Source organism: Mirounga angustirostris, unplaced genomic scaffold, assembly GCF_029215605.1.
Source record: "Mirounga angustirostris isolate CCGP_5_RB_7025 unplaced genomic scaffold, mMirAng1.0.hap1 SCAF_16, whole genome shotgun sequence".
Taxonomy (NCBI): Eukaryota; Metazoa; Chordata; class Mammalia; order Carnivora; family Phocidae; genus Mirounga; species Mirounga angustirostris.
The window spans coordinates 42,633,541-42,660,622 of record NW_026991724.1 but is presented as its reverse complement, the minus strand read 5'-3'; the positions used below and the strand labels follow the sequence as shown (position 1 = coordinate 42,660,622).

The 27,082-nt window shown below is 42.6% G+C and overlaps 1 protein-coding gene and 1 long non-coding RNA gene across 7 annotated transcripts; one reads left to right on the top strand and one right to left on the bottom strand.

The window, feature by feature from the left end:
• Nucleotides 1–1,555: 1,555 nt before the first annotated feature.
• Nucleotides 1,556–22,960, bottom strand: PDCD2L (programmed cell death 2 like). Of its 6 annotated transcripts, none has more exons than XM_064581683.1 (8): nucleotides 22,652–22,960; nucleotides 22,372–22,538; nucleotides 22,165–22,225; nucleotides 20,606–20,979; nucleotides 18,655–18,765; nucleotides 16,100–16,156; nucleotides 13,255–13,403; nucleotides 1,556–1,728 (listed from the first exon to the last, which is right to left on the bottom strand). In XM_064581683.1, the coding sequence occupies exons 1-8, from the start codon at nucleotides 22,757–22,759 to the stop codon at nucleotides 1,598–1,600; spliced, it is 1,158 nt and encodes a 385-aa protein (XP_064437753.1). In that variant the 5' UTR covers nucleotides 22,760–22,960; the 3' UTR covers nucleotides 1,556–1,597. The 6 variants fall into 6 exon arrangements, with proteins under 6 accessions (XP_064437753.1, XP_045747190.1, XP_064437757.1 ...); XM_064581684.1 differs by lacking the exon at nucleotides 1,556–1,728 and adding an exon at nucleotides 8,253–9,996; XM_064581685.1 differs by lacking the exon at nucleotides 1,556–1,728 and adding an exon at nucleotides 10,036–11,126.
• Nucleotides 22,961–23,115: 155 nt separating this feature from the next.
• On the top strand, nucleotides 23,116–26,995 carry LOC135362882 (uncharacterized). Its single transcript, XR_010408274.1, has 2 exons — nucleotides 23,116–23,277; nucleotides 26,538–26,995. It is a non-coding gene; the product is annotated as an uncharacterized LOC135362882 (long non-coding RNA).
• The last annotated feature ends 87 nt before the right edge of the window (nucleotides 26,996–27,082 follow it).

Sequence of the window (27,082 nt, the reverse complement as noted above, 5' to 3'; positions counted from 1 at the left end):
CACTCAGCGAATGGGAGCCACCTTCCTTGGCTTCTCTCCTGCCTCCCTTCTCTTCCCCTAGACGGGGCTAGGCTTAGTTACCTAATTCTGAGGGCCTTTGCTTTTCTTTGTGGATTTGGATTTGTGTGTGTGAGTTTGAGTATAAAGTGTAAAATGCTTGCCCACCTTAACAAATTCAAATAGGATACAAGTGCAGGAAGTGAAAGCTCAAAGTCCCACCCATACCTAATCCTACTCCTTGGGGCCCTTGATGGCCTTTGTCTTTCCTTTTTTTAATCTCTACTCCCAAGTGGGGCTAGAACTCAAGAGGTATGCATGCTCTTCTGACTGAGCCAGCCAGGTGTCCCTGTAGTTTTACATTTAAAGGGGTTCACACTGGGCTTATATTCTCATTATCCTATTTCCCTGACAATATATAACAACCTTACCGTTGTTTGCTGTGCTTTGCCTGGTAACTTCCTGTGACTGGTTCCATGCACCCCACATGTCTTTATCTTCAGCTGAAGGTGGTATTTGAAGTAATAGCTTGGGACATTTCAAGGAGTTACTCAGTTTGTCTGGGTATCTCCCATCTATATAGGAGGTACACATAAACTTCTGTTTTTCACCTGTCAATCTGTCTTTTCTTATGGGGGGGGGTCTCAGCTAAGCACCTAGAAGGGTAAAGAGAAAATTATTCTTCCTCCCCTACGTGCCTAAAGCCTCACTGACCAGCAAGTTCAGTTTGTACACAGCCAGCCACTTTCCCTCGGGTGCCCCGGGAGGCAGGATCAGGTGGTGTTCCCACCAGTCACACACTGCCCAGGAGAACCCCTCCTCATGATAATCTGGACCCTAATGTGTTATTTGCCAGAGTAGCAAATCAAACTGTTTAGAGCAGTTTCTTCATCTCTGCAGGCAAAAAGCAAGTCTGTATAGATGGTGGGCATGTTTTCATACTGCTGTCCAAGTGTAGCAGAATGGAAGGGGTTAACATAAAAACCAAAAGGAGAAAGGGGAGATTGGAAAAGTGACCACCTGGAAGAAGGGACAATGTCCAGAATAGAGAAGGGGCCCCTTTGCTGTGATACTGCAGGGGCAGAAGGTGGGACGGGGTGAGGGTGGGGACCATGAGTAGGGAGAACACAGGGCGGGTCTAAACAGCTAGGCGGCCCTAGCTAAATAGCAGGGTGGGAACCTCAAGAAGCCAGGGTGGGTCGAGTGGTTCGGTCAACATCCAGGGACTGCAACAGAGCGCAGTGAAGCACGGAGGCAGCAGAGGTGGGGTAAGAGGCTGACCGCTGCCCTTGGCTCTTCGGCCGCTCTCCCTCCGACAAAGCCCATTAGGTTGCTTGTGCAGGGAACACCCGCAATCTGGGCTGGAGAGGAGCCACATTCTGAGCTGCCTCTGTGGAGACAAGCAACTGGCCCTGGGAGGGTAGACGGGTCCACAGCCAGAAGCTTCTAAATCTCACCGCAGCCCCAGTACAGGTGCCAGAAAGCAGAAAGGACCACACTTACAACAAAGAGTGGATAATCTGTGAGTCAAAATGAAGTAAAAATACACAAATCTGGACACTAAAATTTACTTTAATTTATATAAATAAAGGGAAATGCTCTACTTAAATAATGATTCATCTGGGTCTTCTTGTAGGATACAAAGTTCTTCCATGGGAGTCTGATGATTTTGAGGCCAGCAACTCTTCTTACATGTGTAAATTAGAATTGTTCCAAATTCTACAGAAAGACCTGAAAGACACAACATATTCAGGATTCTTTTTTTTTTTTTTTAAAGATTTTATTTTTTATTTATTTATTTGAGAGCGAGAGAATGAGAGAGAGCACATGAGAGGGGGGAGGGTCAGAGGGAGAAGCAGACTCCCCGCCGAGCAGGTAGCCCGATGCGGGACTCGATCCCGGGACTCCAGGATCATGACCTGAGCCGAAGGCAGCCGCCCAACCAACTGAGCCACCCAGGCGCCCCATATTCAGGATTCTAACAAAGAGGAAATGTTAGGAGATACACTCACTATTTAAAGGTTTGCTTAGTGGATAGAGCCCAGACTCTGGAGCAAGACTACCTGAGTTTAAATTCCAGTTCTACCACCTGAGTAAGGGACTTCACTGCTCTGTAATAATGACCGCATTTATCATGATTATAAGATTGTTGTGAAGAGGGGTGCCTGGGTGACTCAGTCAGTTAGGAGTCTGCCTTCGGCTCAGGTCAGGATCACAGGGTCCTGTGATCAAGCCCTATGTCGGGCTCCCCACTCAGCAGGGAGTTGCTTCTCCCTCTCCCTCTGCCCCTCGTCCCTACTTGTGCTCGTGCTTGCACGCTCTTTCAAATAAATAAATAAAATCTTAAAAAAAAGTAAAGATTGTTGTGAGGATGATTAAATAAACTAGTGCATGTAAGATACTTAGAACAGAGCCTGGCATATCTTAAGTGCTCAATGTAAAACAAAGAGGTTAAGCAATGAGAAGATAATAGAAGGAGAATGATGACGCAATATCAGGGTAGCTGGTGTTGCTACAGGAGTGATTTTACCCGATAAGCTGAAAAAATTAGGAAACAGGAAAACCAGTGTTCACTACCTTTCAGCCACATTCCTCCCCACAGTAAGTGACCGCTGATGATAAAAAGCAGATTTAACAGGAAATATACTTTAAAGTCTTTATTATAACTGTCTAGGATACTGGACACTGAAAATCAGGGTTTTTTTATAGATTTTATTTATTTATTTGACAGAGAGAGAGCACAAGCAGGGGGAGCGGCAGGCAGAGGGAGAAACAGGCTCCCCACATAGCAGGGAGCCTGATGTGGGGCTTGATCCCAGCACCCTGGGATCATGACCTGAGCCAAAGGCAAATGCTTGCTTAACTGACTGAGCCACCTAGGTGCCCATCACTGAAAATCATTTAAAAATATGTCACAGGGCTGGGGGCACCTGGGTGACACAGCTGGTTAAGCATCTGACTCTTTTTTTTTTTTTTTAAAGATTTTATTTATTTATTTGAGAGAGAGAAAGCATGAGAGGGGGGAGGATCAGAGGGAGAAGCAGACTCCCTGCTGAGCAGGGAGTCCGATGCGGGACTTGATCCCGGGACTCAGGATCATGACCTGAGCCGAAGGCAATTGCTTAACCAACTGAGCCACCCAGGCGCCCCAAGCATCTGACTCTTGATATCAGCTCAGGTCTTGATTTCAGGGTCGTGAGTTCAAGCCCTTGTTGGGATCGATGCTGGACACTGAGCCTACTTAAAAAAAAAAATGGGGGGGTTCGTGGGTGACTCAGTCAGTTAAGCGTCCAACTCTTGATTTCGGCTCAGGTCATGATCTCAGGATCCTGAGATCGAGCCCTGTGTCAGGCCCCAAGCTCAGCACGGACTGTGCTTGAGGTTCTCTCCTTCTCCCTCTGCTCACACTCTCTCTCTCTCTCTAAAATAAATAAATAAATAAAATCTTAAAAAAAAATTTCATGGGGCTCCTGGCTGGCTCAGGCAGTGGGTTGGGCATGTGACTCTTGATCTCGGGGTCATGATTCGAGCCCCAAGTTGCGTGTGGAGCTTGCTTGCTTACTTAACTTACACACATACATAAATAAATATCACGCTAAGAGAACACACTACCTCCAAAAAAGGATTCTCTCTCTCACACACACACACACAAATCCTAAGTGCTTACAGAAATTTATCAATGTACAGAGCCATGAAGAATAACACCAAGAAAACATGATCAGCAAGAACTCCTGCTGATACCAGAACGGTGAAACAAGTCAACATGAGGAGCTAGACAACTGGTTTGGAGCAGCAAAGGAAAACCACTTGTTTTTTTTTAAGATTTTATTTATTTATTTGACAGAGAGACAGCGAGAGAGGGAACACAAGCAGGGGGAGTGGGAGAGGGAGAAGCAGGCTTCCCGCGGAGCAGGGAGCCCGATGCGGGGCTCGATCCCAGGACCCTGGGATCATGACCTGAGCCGAGGGCAGACGCTTAACGACCGAGCCACCCAGGCGCCCCAGGACAAACACTTTGAAAAGAAAATGCAGGCAGGGATAATGGAAAGAAAAGCACCAAAGACAGAACTAACAAGGCCAAAACAGAGCTGATTTGGGAGAAATGACCTGGTGAATTTGAGATAACTTCCAAGCAGAATATGCAACATGTACTTTGCAGAGGGCATAAGGTGGCTGCAGTCTGGGAACTGGTAGCCACCAGGGTAGCAAAGGAGCAGCGGCAAGGAACCAGATGGAACAAAATACCAAACAGCGGAGTACTGAACATGAGGCCTGAGCCCAGGGCCCTGGCATAGAAGGGCGAGGGAGGGGTAGGAGAAAGAGGAAACTGAGAAAGAGGAAACTATGTGGAGGTCAAAACAGCCCCAGTATGCATCTAATGAGAAACAGCATAGGCCACAAGGAACAGGAAAGACAGGTGAAATGTAATTACAGGTAGAAAGGGAAGGCTTAAGAGAATGGCAGTGAACGCAGAGGGAAAGAGGAAAGATGGGAGTACAGGAGAAGAAAGGTGACCAACACAACTGTTACTGCTTCTCAGAAAAGCTACACGTGCAACAGAAAAAATATTCAGAAATTCAAAAGAAAGAAAGAAAGAAAGAAAAACTAAATGCAGGTCTGAAAATCCACCTTGTCCCAGGATGAAAGGATTATGGAACAATGCAACAGCAAGATACGCTAGTTCAGAGACTGGACTTCAGGAATAAAGAACAATCTACAGGTGCTAGCATAAACGTTGGTTACAAAGTGGGGGGGAATCAGGCCACCCTCAGACTTCACTCACAGCCTAAAGATCTCAATATAAAGGATCTCAGGGATTGGGAGAAAAATGTACTTCTCTGTGAAACGGGGCCACGGCAGATGACAGGAGAGCCAGAGGGGCTCTCACTGTGAGGACATGACGGCAGCAGGTCTACCACCGTCGGGAGGAAAGAAAACGGGACCTCAGGATTTTATACATGGGTTGTCCTTCAAAACAAAGGCAGACATTCTGAAGTAAGAATAACCACTATAAGCCCTCCTTAAGGCTATCACTTGATAGAATGTAGCTGCCAGAGAAGAATCAAAATAAAAGATTCAGGAATGGAAAAGCTCACTGAAAAGAATGGTGTGAACATACAAACCACTGAAACACAGAACAAAAGCTTATTAGCTGTGACAATCATGGTGACAGAGTACAGACTTATAAACCTCAATGAAGTACAAATAATACTAAAATGGGGCATGTGGCTGGCTCAGTTGGGGGAGCATGTGACTCCTGATCTCGGAGTTGTAAGTTCAAGCCCCACAATGGGTGCAGAGATTACTTGAAGAAATAAAAAAAAAAAACTTAAAAAAAAAACAAACTACAATATTTGGAGGTAGAGCAGGACATAAATTTCCTTATTATAGTAAAAAGCCAAATACATATGATCTCAAACTGAAAAACGGAATGAATGTAATTCTCTTAGCTTCAGAAGGATCGTTTAGAAACTAGGTAAAAGAACCCACTGCCTAAATCCAGCAACTGCTTCACATACACTTACTTTTCCTTATGTTGAATTTGCACACATTTATTCCAATATTCTTAATTAGTATATACTGAATTTTCCTGTCTTTAGAATTTTTTCTTTTTTTTAAGATTTTATTTATTTATTTATTTGAGAGAGAGAGAGAGAAACAGCATGAGAGAGGAGAGGGTCAGAGGGAGAAGCAGGCTCCCCGCTGAGCTGGGAGCCCGATGTGGGACTCGATCCCAGGACTCTGGGATCATGACCTGAGCCGAAGGCACATGCTTAACGACTGAGCCACCCAGGCGCCCCGTGTGCTTCCTTTTTAAAAGGAAGTACATGGCAAGGATTTCCTGAATATAAAACCAAAAGCACAGGCAACAGACGTAAAAATAGACAAACTGGGCTATATCAAAATTAAAAACTTAGGTGCACCAAAGGACACAACAGTGAAAAGGGAACCTACAAAATGGAAGAAAACATTTGCAAAAATCACACCTGATAAGGGGTTCATATCTAGAATATAAAAAGAACTCTTATAACTCAATAACAAAAAGTCATATAACCTGACTACAAAATGAACAGTAAGACTTGAGTAGACATTTCTCCTAAAATGATATGTAAATGGCTAACAAGCCATTCGGATGCTCAACATCATTAATCATTAGGGAAATGCGAATTGTAACCACAGCAGATACGTCACATCCATTAGGATGGTTATTATCAAAACAAAACAAAACAAAAAACAAAAAAACGGAAAACAAGTGTTGGTGAGGATGTAGAGAAATTGAAATTCTTGTGCGCTGTTGACTGGGAATATAAAATGGTGCAGCCACTATGGAAAATGTTATGGTGGTTCCTCAAAGAATTAAAAATAGAATTACCATATGATCCAGCAATTCTGCTTCTGGTATATATATCCAAAAGAACTGAAAGCAGGATCATGAAGAGAGATTTGTACACCTATAATCATAGCAACAATATTCACAATAGCCAAGAAGCAGAAGCAACCCAAGTGTTCAACAAATGAACAGATGAACAAAATGTGGTAGATCCATACTACAGAGTATTATTCAGCTTTAAAAAAGAAGGAAATTGTGGGCGCCTGGGTGGCTCAGTTGGTTAAGCGACTGCCTTCGGCTCAGGTCATGATCCTGGAGTCCCGGGATCGAGTCCCGCATTGGGCTCCCTGCTCGGCAGGGAGTCTGCTTCTCCCTCTGACCCTCCCCCCTCTCATGTGCTCTCTCTCTCAAATAAATAAATAAAATCTTTAAAAAAAAAAAAAAAGAAGGAAATTCTGACACATGGTATGACATGGATGAACCTCCCTTATGCTAAGTGAAATAAGGCAGTCTCAAAGGACAAATACTATGATTCCACTTATATGAGGTATCTCAAGTAGTCAAATTCATAGAAACAGAAAGTAGAACGGTGGTTGCCAGGTGCTGAGGAAAGGGGGAAATGGGGAGTTGTTAGCGGTCATAGAGTTACAGTTTTGCAAGAGGAAAAAGTTCTGGAGAATGGCTGCATAACAATCTGAATAAACTTAACATTACTAAATTGCACACTTACAAATGGTTAAGATGCTAAATTTTATGTTATATATGTATATATATATATTTTTTTTTTACCACAACTAAAAAGATGAATAAAGTACACAGTTGAAGAAAACTGGAAAGTGAAACAAAAATCAAAACAAAAAAGAACAGAATCAAAACAGAAGTTCCCATAAAGGTACAACAAAAAAAAAAAAAGGAAGAAAATCATCAAGGAAGTTGAAGGACATGAGTTTCTGAACTCAAAACACCTATCAAGTACTCAGCACAATATATACAATTTCAAAATAACAAGAATAAAGTGAAGATTCTAAAAGTGACCTGGAAGCAAGAGTTCCCATTCAAAGGACTAACAGTCAGAATGGGACTGCTTTCTATAGCAACACAGGATGCTAAAAGAATGAGGTAATATTGGGGCATTTGGCTAGCTCAGTAGGTGAAGCATGCAACTTTTGATCCTGGGGTTGTAAATTCGAGCCCCACGTTGGGTGTAGAGAGTACTTAAAAATAAAATCTTAAAAAAAAAAGAGGGCGCCTGGGTGGCTCAGTCGTTAAGTGTCTGCCTTCGGCTCAGGTCATGATCCCAGGGTCCTGGGATCGAGCCCCACATCGGGCCTCCTGTTCTGCGGGAAGCCTTCTTCTCCCTCTACCACTCCCCCTGCTTGTGTTCCCTCTCTCACTGTGTCTCTCTCTGTCAAATAAATAAATACAATCTTTAAAAAAAAAAGTGAGGAACAAAGAAGTATACAGAAGCAGAGTGTTTGTATACTATTGAGAACAAAGTTGGTATTATTCAACTACATTGTTATAATTTTAAGATGTTAACTGTAATCCCCAAAGTAACTACTAAATGAGCAACTAAAAAAATGAAAAGGAATCTGAATGTTATACAACCCACCCCTCCAAAATCACCTAAATACAAAAAAGAAAGAAACAGTCAGTCATGGAAGAATTAATTGAGAAACAAAAATATTATAAGACATACAGAAAAGAAATAGCTATAGGGCAGAAGTCAATCCTTCTTTACCAATAATGGCATTAAATGTAAATGGATTAAGCTCCATTAAAAAAGGGCACTGGCAGATTGGATATAACAAGAAAAAAAAAAGATCCATCTGTACACTATCTATTAGAGACTCTCTAGATACAGGGACACAAAGAGAATGAAAGAAAAAGGATAGAAAAATATATTCTAAGCACATAGTATAACAATTATAAACATATATACTTCTATATGAAGAGGCCCAAAATGTATGAAGCAAAAACTGACAGAATTGAAGGGAAAAATAGTGCTACAATAATAGTTGACTTCAATACCCTACTTATAGTAATGGATGAAACAACCAAACATAAGATCAATAAAGAAACAAAGGTTTTGACAAGGCTATAAATCAATTACCACTAACAGGCACATGCCCCCCCCCCCAAAAAAGAACAGGCACATACAGAACACTCCACTCAACTACAGCAGTAAACACATTCTTTTCAAGTGCACGTAGAATATTCTCTGGGATATACCATATGTTAGGCCACAAAGTAAGTCTCAATAAATTAGAAAGATTGAAATCACACAAAGTTATCTTTTCTAATCACAATGATATGAAACTAGAAATAAGTAATAAAACTGGAAAATTCACAAATATGTGGAAATTAAATAAAACACTTTTAAATAACCAAGAGGTCAAAGAAGAAATCATTAAGGGCAATTAGACAATATTTATTTGAGACAAATGAAAACAAAAACACGACATACCAAATCTTATCAGATGTAGTAAAAGCAGTGCTAAGTGGAAAATTAGAAGCACAAACACATACATTAAAAACAAAGAGGGGTGCCTGGGTGGCTCAGTTGGTTAAGTGCCTACTCTTAATTTCAGCTCAGGTCATGATCTCAGGGTCCTGGGATCAAGCCCTGTGTGGGGTTCTGAGCTCAATGGGGAGTCTGCTTCAGGATTCTCACTTTCCCTTTGCCCTTCCCCTTACTTGCTCACTATTTCTCAAACTAATAAATAAAACTTAAAAAAAAAAAAAAGGACAAAGATCTCAAATCAATGACCTAACTGTATACCTTGAGGAATTAGAAAAGACCACCAACCAACCAAAGCTAGCAGAAGAAAAAATAAAAGATAGAGATTTTAAAAATGCAGACTATAAAACAATAGAGAAAAATCTAGAAAGTCAACAAATCTTTACCTGGAATGACTAAGAAAAAAAAGAGAGAAGACTCAAATCACCAAAATCAAAAATAAAGTAGGGACATTACTACTAATTTTATAGAAAAAAAAGTATTATAAGTTGTATAGCAATAAATCAGATAACCTAAATGAAATGGACAAACTACCAAAACATGCAATCTACCAAAACTGACTCAAGAAATAGAAAATTTGAACAGACCTGTAACTAGTAAGGAGATTGAACCAGTAATCAAAAATCACCCAACAACACAAAAGCCAAGAACTAGATGGTTTAACTAGTGAATATGACAAAACATTCAAAGAACACCAATCCTGGGACGCCTGGGTGGCTCAGTTGGTTAAGCGTCTGCCTTCGGCTCAGGTCATGATCCCAGGGTTCTGGGATCGAGTCCCGCATCGGGCTCCCTGCTCCGCGGGGAGCCTGCTTCTCCCTCTGCCTCTGTCTCTCTCTCTCTCATGAATAAATAAATAAAATCTTTAAAAAAAAAAAAAAATAACAAAGAACACCAATCCTTCCTAAACTCCACCAAAAAACTAAAGAGAAGGGAATGATCACTAACTCATTCTACAAGGAATTTATTTTCTAAGTAGACACTACACCCAACATGGGGCTCAAACTCACAACCCCGAGATCAAGAGTTGAATGTGGGGTGCCTAGGTGGCTCAGTCGGTTGAGTGTCCAACTCTTGATCTCAGCTCAGGCCTTCAGCTCAGTTTTGAACTCGAGCCCCATGTTGGGCTCCGTGCTGTGCATGGAGCCTGCTTTAAAAAAAAAAACATACAGAAACATACACACAAAAAAACATAAAAAAAACCCAATTAGATAAGTAAATAAATAAGAGTTGCATGCTGCATCAACCAAGCCAGCCAGGTGCCCCAAGGCAAGCATTATCTTAATACCAAGTCTAGACTAAGACACTACAAGAAAATTATAGACCAATATCCCTTATAAATGTAAGATACAAGGTGTCTGGCTGGCTTAGTGGGTAGATGAGGATCTCGATCTCGGGGTTGTGAGTTCAAGCCCTACACTGGATAAAGAGGTTGCTTAAATAATCTTAAAAAAATAAATAAATATAAGATACAAAAATACTCAACAAAATACTAGCAAACAAAATCCAAGAGCTTATTAAAAAGATTTATACAGCAGGGTGCCTGGCTGGTTTAGTTGGTAGACCCTGTGACTCTTGATCTCAGGGTTCTGAGCTTGAGTCCCATGTTGGGTGTAGAGATTACTTAAAAATAAAATCTTAAAAAAAAAAAAGATTTATACACCATGATCCAGTAAGATTTACCCTAACACGCAAAGGTGGTTAAATATACAAAAATCAATGTAATACACGCTAATAAATAGAACTGCACGATCATCTCAATTGATGCAGAAAAGGCATTTGACAAAAATCAACACCCTGTAGTGATAAAAAGAACTCCAAAAACAGAAGGGAAATTCCTCAATCAGGAACAAGATTAGGATGCCCACTTTTGCCACTTCTAATCAACACAGAAGTTTTAGAGGAATTAAGCAAAAAAAGAGAAATAAAAGGCAAAATTGTAAAGGAAGAAATAAAATGATCTCTGTTGCAGATGATTTTACCTTCTATGTAGAAAAACCTAAATATCCACACAAAAAAATTCGGTTTCATGTATTTTTCCTATTGTGTCTATATTCTCCTTTGAAATCTCTGCTTTAGCCTTTATTTCTTCCTTTCTTTTGCCACCTTTGGTTGGTTGGTTGTTCTTAAGTTCCTTGCAATGTATGTTAGGTCACTGATTTGAGATCTTTATTTTTTATTTTTTTAAAGATTTTATTTGGGGCGCCTGGGTGGCTCAGTCGGTTAAGCATCTGCCTTCGGCTCAGGTCATGATCCTAGGGTCCTGGGTCTCTCTCTCTGTCAAATAAATAAATAAATAAAATCTTTATTTTTTATTTTTATTTTTTTAAGATTTGACAGAGAGAGACACAGCGAGAGAGGGAACACAAGCAGGGGCAGTGGGAGAGGGAGAAGCAGGCCTCCCACGCAGCAGGGAGTCCGATGCGGGGCTCGATCCCAGGACCCTGGGATCATGACCTGAGCCAAAGGCAGATGCTTAACCGACTGAGCCACCCAGGCGCCCTGGAGATCTTTGTTTTTAAACATATGTGTTTTCAACTCTAACTTTTTCTTTGAGCATTGCTTTCACAGCCTCTCATAAATACACTCAGCAAAGTTGCAGGATAAACAATCAATCCAAAAAAAAAAAGATTAAAAAAATAAAATACTCAGGAATAAATTTAACCAAGTAGGCAAAAGACTTGAAAACTGAAACCTATAAAACACTACTGAAGGAAATGAAAGACACAAATAAATGGAAAGACATCCATGTTGATGAATTAGAAGAATTAATACCGTTAATATAACAGCTCAGTCAGAAGAGCATGCAACTCTCAATCTCGGGATTATGAGTTCAAGCTAAAATCGGGGATAGAGATTACTAAAAAAATAAACTTAGGGGTGCCTGGGTGGCTTGGTTGGTTGAGCATCCAACTCGTGGTTTCAGCTCAGGTCATGATCTCAGGGTTGTAAGAGTGAGCCCTGCTCTACGCCCAGTGTGTGGCCTGAACTCATGACCAAGATAAGAGTCACATGCTCTACTGACGGGGCCAGCCAGGTGCCCCATTACTTTTATTATAAAAACTTAATTTTTGTTTAGAAAGACTATATAATGATGACAAAATAATAACTATAATCACGTAAAAGTTATTTAAAAAAAATTTTTTAAGAGATTTTATTATTTGAGAGAGAGAGAGAGCACTTGAGCATGAGCAGGGGGAGAGGCAGAGGGACGAGCAGTCTCCCCAGTGAGCACAGAGCCCAACGCAAGGCTTGATCCCAGGACCCTGAGATCATGACCACAGCCAAAATCAGACGCTTAACCAACTGAGCCACCCAGGCACCCCTAAGTTTATTTTTAAATTTTTTTAAGTACGCTCTATGCCCAACATGGGGCTTAAACTCACAACCCCAAGATCAAGTCACGTGCTCTACCAACTGAGCCAGCCAGGTGTCCCAAATTATTTTTTAAAACATTTTTTAATTTTTAAAGTTTTTCAAAATAATTTTTAGTAATCGCTACACTCAACATGGGTCTCAAACTCATGACCTCAAGATTGAGTCACATGCTCTTCCAACTGAACCAGCCAGGTACCCCTGTAAAAGTTATTTGTCCCCTCCGCCCCCAGTTTTTTTAAATAATAATAAATTTTGACTATAGTACAATGCTATTTAAGTTTTTTGTTTGTTTGTTTCTTTTTTTTAAGTAAACTCTACCCCAATGTGGGGCTTGAACTCACAGCCCTGACATCAAGAGTCACATACTCCACCAACCTAGCCAGCCAGGGGCTCCCGCTATGAAAATAATTTTAAGGACAGAAAACAGCTTGGCCTTAAACCGACAAAATGGGGGCACCTGGGTGGCTCAGTCAGTTAAGCATTTGCCTTCAGCTCAGGTCATGATCCCAGGGTCCTGGGATCAAGCCCCCCCGGCCGGCTCCTTGCTCAGCAGGGAATCTGCTTCTCCCTCTCCCTCTGCCACTCCCCCTGCTTGTGCTCTCTCTCTCTTTCAGATAAATAAAATCTTAAAAAAAAAAAAAAAAAGCCGACAAAATGGTATCAGTGTTTGTGTTGGATTGGTTGGATTATAAATTTCCCAAATTTTTTGTAATATGCTTACATTTTATAAGTCAACAAAAATGAAATGATAGCCTTTCCTTGTAAAATAATTCCATATTAGTGCAATAAATCCACAAACTCAAATTAATAAAGGGCTTATTGGGGCGCCTGGGTGGCTCAGTTGGTTAAGCGACTGCCTTCGCCTCAGGTCATGATCCTGGAGTCCCGGGATTGAGTCCCCCATCGGGCTCCCTGCTCGGCAGGGAGTCTGCTTCTCCCTCTGACCCTCCCCCATCTCATGTGCTCTCTCTCTCAAATAAATAAAATCTTTAAAAAATAAAAAATAAAAAAATAAAGGGCTTATTACCTAAATTAGTGCTTCTGAGCATGCTGACCAGTGCTGGCATAAGCTGAAACTCAAATGTCCTTTGGACTCCACAGTGGCTGCAGGCTGGGAGCTCAGTGACTTCTGATGTAGGGCAGGTCAAAAAAAGTGGTTCTCCACTCCAGGAATACCTAGAGCAAGGAAACAATAGACCCTGAAGAAGGACCATACACAAATCACATTTCAACATCAGAGACCATGCTTTGCAAACTTTGCTTCCTTCTTGCAGAGTACCAGGAGCAAAACCAGAGAGCAAAGAAAATCCAAAGGCCCAAAACCTAGCAGCAAGCCTGTAGAGATCAGCAAGATATCTGAAGTCTTGTCAATGTTTGATTCAAAGTCTGGATGAAGGCACTAAAGCCAATGTTGAACCAAATCTAACTACAACTGCAACAAAGTCCAGACAGAGCTCAACCACAGAGTAAGCAGACTTGGATCTCCATACTACTAGCCTTACAGAAGAAGGGACACACCCTTCTAAGGAGTAAATATTTACTTCAGTATCTACTGTTCTTCAACATACAATGGTAAACAATAAAAAGAAATTAGATATACAGAACAGCAGAAAATTAATTTATTTATTTGAGAGAGAGTGTGTGCATAAGCTGGGGGGGGGTGCAGAGGGCAGAGCAAGAGGGAGAGAGAGAACCAGAACCCTAAGCAGGCTCCACACTCAGTGCAGAGCCCAACGCAGGCTCGGTCTCATGACCTGAGCCAAAATCAAGAGTCGCACACTTAACTGAGCCACCCGGGTGCCCCAAGAGCAGCAGAAAAATTTAAGCCACAAAAAAAGTCAATATAAGAATACCCACAGGGGCGCTGGGGTGGCTCAGTCGGTTAAGCATCTGCTGCCTTCAGCTCAGGTCATGATCTCAGGGTCCTGGGATCAAGTCCCTCATGGGCTCCCTGCTCAGCAGGGAGCCTGCTTCTCCCTCTGCCTGTCCCTCCCCCTGCTTGTGCACTCTCTCTCTGAAATAAAGAAAGAAAATCTTAAAAAAAAAAAAAAAAAATACCCACAGACAAGAGTGGAGTTACCAGAAGAAGACTTTAAAATGTCAGTGGAAGGGGGATAAAACAAACAAATAATAAAATATCCATAATAAACATATAGGGGCGGGCGCCTGGGTGGCTCAGTTGGTTAAGCGACTGCCTTCGGCTCAGGTCATGATCCTGGAGTCCCGGGATCGAGTCCCACATCGGGCTCCCTGCTCACTGGAGAGTCTGCTTCTCCCTCTGACCCTCCCCCCTCTCATGCTCTCTCTCTCTCATTCTCTCTCTCAAATAAATAAATAAAAAATCTTAAAAAAAAAAAAAAAAAACATATAGGAGCACCTGGGTGGCTCAGTTTGTTAAGCATCTGCCTTCGGCTCAGGTCATGATCCCCGGGTCCTGGGATCGAGCCCCACACTGGGCTCCTTGCTTAGCGGGGAGCCTGCTTCTCCCTCTCCCTGCCGCTCCCCATGCTTGTGCTCTCTCTCTCTCTCTCTGTGTCTATCAAATAAATAAATAAAATCTTTAAAATAATAATAATAAACATATAAAAGAATCTAGCAGAAAAGGTATACATGCATAAACAGATAAGGAAGTCAGCACAGAAATGGAAACTGAAAGAGAAATGCTAGAAATGAAAAACACTGTAGCTGAATAAAGAATTTCATTCAATAAAAGTTAACAGCAGGTAGGAAACAACAACAAAAAATCTGTGAATCTGAAGAAAACAGAAATATCCAAAATGAAACAAAAAGTGAAAACAATTTAAAAAAAGAAACAGGGTCTTTAAAAACCATGGGACAATTTCAAATTGTATGTCTAAACATACAAGTAACTAGAGTCCTAGAAAAAGGAAAAAGGACAGAAAAAATATTTGAAGAGATAATGGCCAACATTTTCCCAAAATTCATGAATAGACATCAATGCAAAAATCCAAAAAGTTCAGCAAATCCCACGCAGGATATATTAAAACATACAGTCACTGAAGTACATAATAGTTTAATTACATAAATATAACAAACGTAAGAACAACAATAAGAATTACAGCTAATTTCTAACAGAAACACTAAAAGGCAACAAGTCAATGGAACAAAATCTTTCCAGTGTTGAATGGAAAGCAATAAAAAACAAATTGTATATCCAATAAAATGTCTATTAAAAGAAATATTAACAAATACATTTGTAGACAAAACCTTCATGGCTATCTCCAACAAACCCACACTTTATTTTTATTTTACTTATTTACTTACTTACTTACTTATTTTTAAGTAGGCTCCACGCCTAATGCAAGGCTTGAACTCACAACCCTGCAATCAAGATCTGAGATCAACAGCCCGATGTTCAACCACCTAAGCCACCCAGGCGCCCTAAGCTTGCATTGTAAAAAAAAAAAAAAAAAAAAAAAAAAATCAGAAGTCCTTCAGACTTAAGGGATATACCAGATGGAAGCTCAGCATGAAGGAATGCAGAGCACGAAAAGAGTAAACAGGTCGATAAATATAAAAGACCTTCTGATCTTTATTTTCATTATTTTTTAAAAGATTTTATTTTTTGTTTTAAGTAATCTCTATACCCAATGCAGGGCTTGAACTCACAACCCTGAGATCAAGAGCTGCATGCTCTACCGACTAAGCCAGCCAAGCACCCCCAATCATTATTTTTAATTTTACTGTATATATATTATCCTTAAAAACTATTATTTCAAACAAAAATAATAATACATTATGGGATATAAAGCACATAGAGAAGTGAACATGTGAAAACAAGATCACAAAGGGCAGGGGAAAGGTAAACAGGATTCTGTGCTATGGTTCTTAGTTCATAAAGTAGCACCTACTGTGTGAAGGCAGACTGCAGGAAGTCCAAGATGCACATTATAATCACTAAAGCAACACTGTTTATGGCAACAGGAAAGACATAAAATCATAAATTAACAATATTCAATTCACTGAAAATAAGGTTAAAACAAAAGGGAGCAGACGGACAAAAAAACTAAAAAGGAAAAAAGGCAATACCAGAGTGACAAAATTAACCCACCGCCACCAATAATTACATTAAATGGACTCAAGACCCTATGTAGAAAGCAAACAGTCTGGATAAAATAAACGCAAGACCCATATATATAAGCTGTTTAAAAAGTATACTTTAAATATCACCTCACCCCTGTCAGAACGGCAATTATCAAAAAGACAAAAAATAACAAGTGCTGGCGAGGATGTGGAGAAAAGGGAACCCTCGTGCACTGTTGGTGGGAATGCAAACTGGTGCAGCCACTGTGGCAAACAGTATGGACGTCCCTCAAAAAATTAGAAACAGAACTACCATATGATCCAGCACGCTCATTTCTGGGTATTTATTCAAAGGAGACAAAAACACGAACTCAAGAAAGAGAACTAGCCTCATGTTCACTGCAGAATTATTTACAATAGCCAAGACATGTAAGCAACCCAAGTGTCCAACGACAAATAAATGGATAAAGAAATCGTGGTCTGTGTGCGTACGTGTGTGTGTTGTGTGTGTATATACATGTACACATACATATACACATACAACACACAACAGAACACTCAGCCATAAAGAAGGAAATCTTGACATTTGCGACAGCATGGATGGGCCTCCAGGGCCTAGTGCTAAGTGAAATAAGCCAGACAGAGAAAGACATACTGTGTGAAATCACTTACAGGCAGGACCTAAAAAAAACAAAAAACAAACCAAACTCATAGAGAAGAAATTGGTGGTTTCCAGAGTTGAGGGATCAGGGTGGGAGAAATAAGTAAACTGGTTTTTTTTTTTCTTTTTTACTTTAAAGAAATCAAATAACTTAAAAAAAAACCACTCTATATTTAAAAGAAGAGGCTAAAAGTAAACAGTATAAAAAAGATCAACCATACAAACATTAAACAAAAGAAAGCTAGTGTGGCTATACCGACAGGAGATCAAATACAATCCAAGGAAGAAGCATCAACAAATAAATAGCAACATTTATTTATAATTATAACAGGATCAATTCATCAGATAAATAATCCTACAAGTGCATACATCTTAAAACAGTACCAAAATGCATGGGACAAACTTTAACAGAATTAAAAGAAGACGACGTATCTATAATCATAGCTGAAAGTTTTGACACTCCTCTCTTAGTAACTGAAAGGCGAGACAAAAGTGATCAGTAATAGAAACTGGTGTTGCAACAATTGCATATTCATACAAAAAAAGAACCTTCACCCTCATACATTATATACAAAAATTAACTCAAAATGGATCACAGACCCCTAAATGTAAAAACTAAAACCAAAAACTCCTACAAGAAAACACAGGAAATCAAACACAATAAATTGTTACCTTTGGTTAGAGAGAAAGTTCTGAGGAAATAAAAAGTTGAGGGCAGCTGGGTGGCTCAGTTGGTTAAGCCTCTGCCTTCGGCTCAGGTCATGATCCCGGAGTGCCAGGATGAGCCCTGCATCCGGCTCCCAGCTCAACAGGGAATCTGCTTCTCCCTCTCCCTCTGCCCCTCCCCCTGCTCATGCTCTCTCTTTCTCCCTCTCCTCTCAAATAAATAAAATCTTTAAAAAAAAATCTTAAATAAAAAATCAAAGTTCTCAATGTACTGAAAAGATATTGTAGAGATTACTTTAAAAAAAAAAAAAAAATCATACTAGGGCACCTGGGTGGCTCAGTCAGTTAATCGTCTGCCTTCAGCTCAGCTCATGATCTCAGTCCTGGGATCGAGCCCAGCTGAGCAGGGAACCTGTTTCTCCCTCTGCTGCTCCCCCTGCTTGTGCTCTCTCGCTCTCTCTGTCAAATAAATAAAATCTTTAAAAAAAAAATCACAGTATATGATCCAAATTATGGGTTTTTTTTTTTTAGTTTTTAAGTAATCTCTACACTCAACATGGGGCTCGAACTCACAACCCCGAGATCAAGCGTTGCATGCTCTGCTGACTGAGCCAGCCAGGTGCCCCCCAAATTATGTTTTTTAAAAACACATATTTCCTGAGGCGGCTGGGTGGCACAGTTGGTTAAGCACCCAACTCTTGGTTTCGGCTCAGGTCTTGATCTCCAGGTCATGAGATCGAGCCCCACATCAGGCTCAGTGCTCAGCCTGGAGTCAGCTTGAGATTCTTTCTCCCCCTCCTGGCTCATGCTCTCTCCCTCTCTCTCTAAAATAAATAAATAAAGCTTTAAAAAACAAACAAAAAACCCCACACAAGTCCTACCCATGTACATACGTCCAAATGTATAAAAAATAAGCGAACATAATACACTAAAACGTAGCCTCTCAGTTTGTGGAAATTAGATTTTGGTTTTCTCATTATATTTCCCAGTATTTTCCAAACTAACATGTATTGCTTTTGTAATCAAGAAAAACAATAAAAGAAAATGTGCCTCTACCTCAAAATCTGCTCCTGACAAGCAGCAATTCTCTTCATGAATTTGTAAAATATCTTATCTCCACTTTTAATTGTGGTCTTCTCATATTTTTCATCACCATCACTAGGAAGACTAAAAAAAGAAAAGCAAAAAACACTTCTGAGTCTCTATATCCAGAGAATTACAATATTTAGAAGAGCAAACAAGATAATGCACATAATTTAAAAATCATAAATTTAAGCAGCGCCTGGGTGGTGCAGTCAGTTAAGGGTCAGACTCTTGGTTTTGGCGAAGTTCGTGGTTTCAGGGTTGTGGGATCAAGCCCCACGTCAGGCTCTGAGCTCAGTGCAGAGTCTGCTTGGGATTCTCTCTCTACCTCTGCCCCTCTCCGTCCCGCCTCGCTCACTCTAAAATAAAGAAACCTTTTTATTTTTTATTTATTTTTTTAAAAGATTTTATTTATTTATTTGACAGAGACACAGCGAGAGAGGGAACACAAGCAAGGGGAGTGGCAGAGGGAGGGGGAGAAGCAGGCTTCCCGTGGAGCAGGGAGCTTGATGCGGGGCTCGATCCCAGGACTCTGGGATCATGACCTGACCCGAAGGCAGACGCATAACCATCTGAGCCACCCAGGCGCCCCAAGAAACCTTTTTAAAAAATCGTAAATTTGGGGCGCCTGGGTGGCTCAGTCGTTAAGCGTCTGCCTTCGGTTCAGGTCATGATCCCAGGGTCCTGGGATCAAGCCCCACATCAGGCTCCCTGCTCTGCGGGAAGCCTGCTTCCCCTTCTCCCACTCCCCCTGCTTGTGTTTCCTCTCTCGCTGTGTCTCTCTCTGTCAAATAAATAAATAAAATCTTAAAAAAAAAATCGTAAATTTAATACCTTGTAATATCTAACAGTAATCCCCTACACACCCTTCTCCCAAGCCCTGCTCCCTTGCCATTTTCAACTCTGGGATAATTATTTGCAATTTTAAAAGTCTTTATGCCCATTGACTATCTCCATGTCTTTCCCCACTATGGATTATTTTTCAACACCAACCAGTCTGCAAGCAGTCCAACATTATTCCGAAAAGCTTACAAAGGAAACAGCTCTGGTATAGAACCAGGTCAGGAAGGAATAAATGAAGGGGGCGGAAATTGGAGGGGGAGACAAACCATGACAGACTATGGACTCTGAGAAACAAACTGAGGGTTCTAGAGGGGAGGGGAGTGGGAGGATGGGTTAGCCTGGTGATGGGTATTAAAGAGGGCACGTTCTGCATGGAGCACTGGGTGTTATACGCAAATAATGAATCATGGAACACTACATCAAAAACTAATGATGTAATGTATGGTGATTAACATAATAGTAAAAAAAAAAGAACCACGTCATCTCTCCAAATATCCTATCATAATTCTATTATAATAGCAAAAATGATCATTCTTATTTCTTTATAGAGCTTTGGTTTATAAAGCCTTTTAGGACCTATTCTCTCAAGTGACTCCTAAAACCATCTGATAAGACAGACAACAGAGATATCAACACGACTCTCATTTCACTGGTGAGGCTGAAGCTCTGGGCGGGTCTCTGACGTCCCAGGCCAGTTCTTGAGCCACAGCCAAGAGTCAAAAAACAAATGGCATTTTTCTAACTTACCTGTCTGAGCCAATCATTTAAAGACAAAAAATAAAGTTAAAGAGATAGTAAACACACGTTCTTCTGTACAAGCTGTCACCCCTAACTTCTTTGTTCATCTTCTTGAGGGTACTTAGAAACAGAGCAGTGTTTCCCAGCTAACTCAAGGGTGGCTGGTAAGATTGCCTTGTCTCTGTTTCCCTTTGTCATCCAAGAGGAGCAAAGCAGAAAGGTCCTACACATACAAGCTCTGCTTGAAAAAGTTTCCCCAAGTACTAGAATCAAACCAAAGGGTACCTACTGTGGCAGCTTCCTGATCAAGTCCCCTCTCAGACTCAGCAGCACACGTTCTCACCTTTGGGAAAGCAACTGTTCCATATCCATTCCTTCTTTCTGTTGATACTCCCTCAGAAGGCTATGAGCGTGCTCTAGGCTGACGAAGTCCCTGTAATCCTCCTCATCCACAACACAGATGTAATATGGCAGGAACTGTGGCACCTCAGAAGGCAAGGCCATCTCCTCCCCAGGAGAAACAGGAGAAGCAGCACCCGGGACAGCATCCTGCAGGTGGAGATCTTGCAGCTGGGCAGTACAGTCTATGTCTCTGGCACTACTGGAATCATTTCCAAAATCCAAGGTAAGCTGTGGTGGCGGCGCCTCCTCACTGTCACTTCCCCAGTCACCTGCACCTTCACACCAATCCTCTGCGGCAAGGCCATTTTCCTGTTTCTGGAAGAATATTCAGTGAATGAAGCCCAAGCACACTTGAGCGATCTCACCTATTCCCTTGGCTTGAGCTACCACATTCCTTCACCTTCTCGAGGGAGCCTTCACACAGCACCTTCCCCTCTTGCACATTCTGATTCAACTTCCTGGTCCCCATGCACTCAAAAGCATGCTGGAGGTAACAATAAGTCTCTTCCCTTTCCAGGGGCAGCGTGGCAAATGTAGTACAGTGGTTTCTTCAACCATCTATTCCCAACTCTTTCAGCTGTGCTTCATGTACTACAGAAGCTAGCAGGAGAGAACTACATTTCCCAGACTCCTTAGCAGCTAGGGGTTCAGATATGATCAAGGGCTGGCTAATCAGGTCCATTAGGGAGACACAAACTTGAAACAGAATGAGGTGGAAAGAGAGGCCAAGAAGCAAAAGTGATAAAGCAGGGACCTGGAGCCAAAAGATCTAACAAGGGCAGCTTCCGCTTCACCAGATCACATCTCAGCTTTCTGACTGCAGGTGGGGTAGGTGGTATAACAGCTCCTTGACAGGCCAGTTCTGAGGTGTGGTTCGTTCCTGGAGCGGCCCCCTCCAACCTATCCAGTGATAGTAAAAACCTAATTCTGTCTCGGCTTTAAAAAGTCAGTGTTTTTCTATTACCTGCAACCCAACCCTGACAAATATAGGCAGACATCATTGGTTTCATCTTTTCATTCCTGGTACTGCTGGTACCATGCCTGGCACACGTTTAGAACTCAGTGTATATACATACATAAGCGGACATTTACAGGCAAAAGGAGACTGAATTTTGTTCTGCAGCTACCAAATTGCCCAACCTTTTAATTCAATAAATTCAAACTTTTTTCTGATTGTGTGCTATATACATGTACAGGTATCACAGGAACTATGTTTACTATAAACACATATATATGTATTACACACAAACACATATATGTATACATCCATACTTTTTTCCCAAACAGAAACAGCGAATTATGTGCCTCAAGGCCTCCAGTGTATATTAAAAGAAAAAAAGAACAAAATCTTAAGGAGATAGCACTTCACAGTTCAGAAAAGTGCAAAAACCATTCCAACGTACTTCCAAAGGCCACGGCTGAAAGTTTATCTTAAACAATATTCTAGAAAATACCCTCAAATTACAGCAAGTCATAATATGCTTATCACAACCGGTTTACCTGAGCGTCCTGCGCCTCCCTCTCTCGCATCTGCAGGCACTGGGAACGAAACACCTTCCAGCTTCGGGGTAAGAAATAAATGGCAGTGAGGCTCCATCGCTGACCACCAGCCAGCTGGCCAGCCCTATCCGGTACGGCAGGTGCGGCCCCCAAGCTCCCGCCCACTCGGCATAAAACCCCGAGGCAGCTCGGAACTTCCCCGCCTACCTGCGCGTCCCGCCGCGGCCGCACCTGGGGAAGGGGCAAGCGAACACGTGCAGTAGCCGGTGAAACGGGGAGCCTTCCAGCGGACAGTACACCTGCACGACCAGGGCAAGAGGCTGCCTGCAACGTTCACACACTGGCCTCGGCGCTGCTACCGCCGGCAGGGCGTCCTGAGGGCAGGGGAAGCGCTCAGACTCCGGCTCTGCTCAGGGACCTCGGCCCCTCCCTCAGCCCGTAGCCCTCACCAGCACCCGCCGACCCCGGCTCCGGCGCTCCACCTCACCGGAAGGCCGCCCAGCTTGCTAGCAGTCCAGGCGCCCGGCCCCGTGGGGCGGCCGCGCACTGCAGTGTCTCGAAGTCCGAGCAGCACTGGCTTCCGAAAAGCCGCCATGACTACGAGGCACCCACGTGGGAAGGCGAACTACGGCGGCCGAGGCGGTGCGCCTCTCCGCGCACGCGCACTGGCTACACCTGCGAGACGGCCCCGCCCCCTTAAGATTATGTTTAGGAGGATTAGATCCCCTGAGCTGCGCAGGGCTCAAAATCCGGGAGCCCCAGACCTTCTGTGCCTCCGAACGCGCCGAGGTAGGAAGTACGCACCATCTAGTATGAAGTAGTCTTGCCAAAAGATTTTACCTGAAGTGGAATAATAGTATTATCGTTAAGACAAAAAACAGTTTTGATTTTTCAAGGTACACGTCAAAATGCTTACAGAGGAAATTGCGGAGCGGGCCATGAGTTGGTAACTTGAAATTCGGCGTCAGACAGAGATCCTTGACTTGTATGTTTGGGATTTTCCATAAGGGATTTTTTTTTTTTTTTAAATGCCTGTGGCACAACCTCGGTGAATTTTGAAAACATCATGCTAAGTGAAAGAAGCCAGACACAAAAGGCCAACTTCTGGAAAAGGTGAGCTTCAAAGGAAGAAATCAGATCAATTGTTGTCAGGGTTTGGGTTCAGAGGGTAGGGATTGACCATAAAGGGGTGCCAGGAATCTACCTCTTCAAGTGATGAAATGCTGTATATCTCAACTGTGGTGGTTATGTGACGTATACATTTGTCAAAACTCAAAACCGCACACGAAAAGAAGGTGCGTTTTTCTGTATGTACATTATACCTCAACCTGATTTTTTAGAAAATGCAGATTTCGGGGTTGCCTGGGTGGCTCAGTCGTTGAGCATCTGCCTTCGGCTCAGGTCATGATCCCGGGTTCCTGGGATGAGCCCCGCATCGGGCTCCCTGCTCCGCGGGATACCTGCCTCTCCCTCTCCCCTTCCCCCTGCTTGTGTTCCCTCTCTCGCTGTGTCAGATAAATAAATAAAATCTAAAAAAAAAAAAAATGCAGATTTCAAAGGCACTCTTGCAGTCTTCATACTATAGTGTGCAAAGGAAGTGTATGTTTTCAAGGACTGACACCTTCAAGCAGGGTATAAATGCCTCATGATGTTTGGCTCCAGCCCCAGCACAGACCTGGAGATGAAACCAGTTTGCTGCTTGGTTTATCACTGCCAATCTGCTTTAAAAGCTTTAGAAGGCACTGTGAAGTCTGACCTTGGTGTTCATTTCAGGTCTAGCCAAAGAGGGTGCATGAGTTGGCAGATACTTGTTATTTTAGGTAAGTTTCCCAAGATACGTATTTTTGGTTATGGCAAAAAGAAACAAACTTCAACTGGTATTCTTGCTACTACAGCAAAACATCTTCCAGCAGTTACTGAGCTTTTTCCATCATCAGTCACCTGTTTATATAACACTGCTGACTAGAGCCCCTTGATCAAACTCTGATCACAGCATGAAGGCTTATTACTTAAGATGAATTTTCAAGATGTTAATTGCTGCCCCATTGTGGAATTCCAGAGGCAACAGAACATCAAATTTGAAACTGACGTTATTGTGGGGTCCTTGGAACAGTGTTAACAGAAAGGTGTTTGCATGTGTGAGATTTGAAGCATTCCACTTAATGATTTTATAGGGTTTGGACTTCCCTGGCAGACACACAAACCAAGTTGATAGTATTTATGTCTGTATGTATGCATGTAATCTCTGCCCCCAAGGTGGGGCTCGAACTCATGACCCAGAGATCAAGGGTTGCGTGCTCCACTGACCTAGCCAGCAAGGCGCTCCCAGTTTATTTTTTAAAGATTTTATTTATTTGACAGAGACACAGCGAGAGAGGGAACACAAGCAGGGGGAGTGGGCGAGGGAGAAGCGATGCGGGGCTCGATCCCAGGACCCTGGGATCATGACCTGAGCCGAAGGCAGACGCTTAACAATTGAGCCACCCAGGTGCCCCCCACCCCCCACCGTTTGTATTTATTTGAGCAAGTACAGAATGAAGACTTTGAAGGCTGCTTGAATCTCACACTGAAGAGTTCTTCATGACAGTTAATTTTATGTACCAACTTAACTGGGCTAGGAGGTGCCCAGATAGCTGGTAAAACATTATTTCTGGGATTGTTTGTGAGGGTGTTTCCAGAAAAGAACAGCATTTGCATCAGTAGACTGAGTAAAGATCTGCCCTCACCAGTGTGGGTGGGCATCACCCAGTCTGTTGAGGGCCCTAAGAGAACAAAAAGGTAGAGGAAGGGTGAATTCTCTTTCTTCTTCAGCTGGGACATCCATCTTCTCCTACCCTCAGACTGAAACCTACCTGCCCTGGTTTCCCTGGTTCTCCAGCTTGTGGTAAACAGCATATTGTGGGACTTCCCAGCCTCTATAATCAGGTTTGCCAATTCTCATAATACATCTCCTCGCATATATCTGCATCCCACTGGTGATATTTCTCTGGAGAACCCTAAATAACACACTATTCAAGAACTCACAACCACTGGCAGCCATAGGACAAGGGGAAGCCACAAGGGAGGACAGTGGTGGTGATGGGGGGAGGAGAGCAAGGCAGGGCCAAGGGACATGTGGCCATCTAACTGATATGCGCAAGTTCCTTCTGCATAAAGCATGACAGGAGACTTGGCGGCTGGCCTAGAGGAGCAGTGGTCCCACTCCTAAGAGATCCCTCATGTAAAGCCAAGTTAGCCTGAGGGGCTCTGCCACCTAGAATTTTTCTCTCTACAGACTTTTTTTTTTGTGCTTGCTCTTTTGTAATAGAGGAGGTGCCTCTGATGGGAAAAGACCTTCACTTTTCATCAGTTACGTTAAGAAAGCAGGTGGGTTGGGACTCCTGAGTGGCACAGTCGGTTAAGCATCTGACTCTTAGTTTTGGCTCAGGTTGTGATCTCAGGGTTATGAAGTTGAGTCCTGCGTTGGGCTCCGTGCTCAGCACAGAGTCTGCTTGAGTTTCTCTCCCTCCCTCCTGCTCTCTCTCTCTCTCTCAAATAAACAAATTAAAAAAAAAAAAAAAGGCAATAAAACTAAAGGAGGTCGGTTACCAGGAGCCTCAACAGAGCCCGACTGTCAAAAAACATCTTTACGTCACCTCTACCAAAGTGAGAAGTGGGCATTCGCTTTTGGAATTAAAAAAAAAAAGCAAAACAAACAACAGAGAAGTGCGAACAATTTCTGAGTATTATTTTAAGCAGACGTTTGCACCCGTATGGTCACTTTCTGTAAGTAAGACATTCCTCCCTTTGAACCTCCATGGGTGCAGTTTGCCTTCTCCATATGGGAGCAAAAAATACAAATCCTGTCTTTTCTTGTCTTGAGGAAGGCACATGACCAAGCCACAGTACAACCCATAAGTGGGCGACCCAGGAAAGAATGGGGTGAAGGCAGCTGTGATGACAGGGTCTGGGACAGCAGGGCTTTGTGCAAGGGGAGCAGTCTTCCTGTCCAGATTCTGTATCGTGATCTAGGGTGTAGATCCTGGAAGCTCAGCCTCTAGTCTACCCGTCCATTCTGCTCAACTTTTTTTTTTTTTAAGATTTTATTTATTTATTTGAAAGAGAGAGAACATGAGCAGGGGAGGGTCAGAGGGAGAAGCAGACTCCCCACCAAGCAGGGAGCCCGACGCGGGACTCGATCCAGGGACTCCAGGATCATGACCTGAGCCAAAGGCAGTCGCCTCAACCAACTGAGCCACCCAGGCACCCTCGACTTTTTTTAAATAAAATTCCCTTTCTGGCTAGTTGGCCAAAAATATTATTTGGTATCTCGAATAGAAGATAAAAGGGTGGTTTGTTCAAAATCCCTTTTTTCAATGTCTGTCTTATAAAAGGAAAGAATTACCTGAGCATCTGGCCAGAAGATGAGCATCACCCTTGACCCAGACTGGGTATTCACCCAAAATAGACCTAATCTAACGCAGCTTTTTAGAACTATCCGGTGAACAGAAGTGTGCAATTCCTCCGAAGTCACAGAGCAAAGGAGTGGACGAAGGAGAAGGAATTTGCTTACAGAAGCCAAGCTGCCCCTGTGACACTGACTGTGCCCCAACCCCCTCCTCCACTCTCTTCTCAAGGGACCATCCTCCACTCTGGACCTACTCACCACTTACAGTCAAGCCTCAATCAAGCAAGGCACATCACTCCTACTGGGCACCTAACTCCTGTGTAGAGCACCACTTCTGGAGATGAGAAGAGGCTGAGCCTACAACCTCCTTTGTGGCATCTTTATTTTTCTGTCTGGTACATGAACAAAGTGAACATGGTCAATAAAATCAACTGCACTGAAACACTTCAGCTGACTGTAAAACAGGGGACACATGGACATGGAAGGGCGGGGTAGCAATTCCAGACTAGCTTCCCCCAAAGGGCTTATGCT

Excerpts from the sequence above, each read along its gene's own strand:
- PDCD2L (XM_064581683.1), bottom strand. The coding sequence starts at position 22,759 with ATGGCGGCTTTTCGGAAGCCAGTGCTGCTCGGACTTCGAGACACTGCA. Across the intron at positions 22,226-22,371 it reads GGCCGCGGCGGGACGCGCAG|CTGGAAGGTGTTTCGTTCCC; the intron begins GTAGGCGGGGAA and ends CTTACCCCGAAG. Across the intron at positions 16,157-18,654 it reads TGTCAGGAGCAGATTTTGAG|TGTTGCTTTAGTGATTATAA; the intron begins GTAGAGGCACAT and ends TGCCATAAACAG.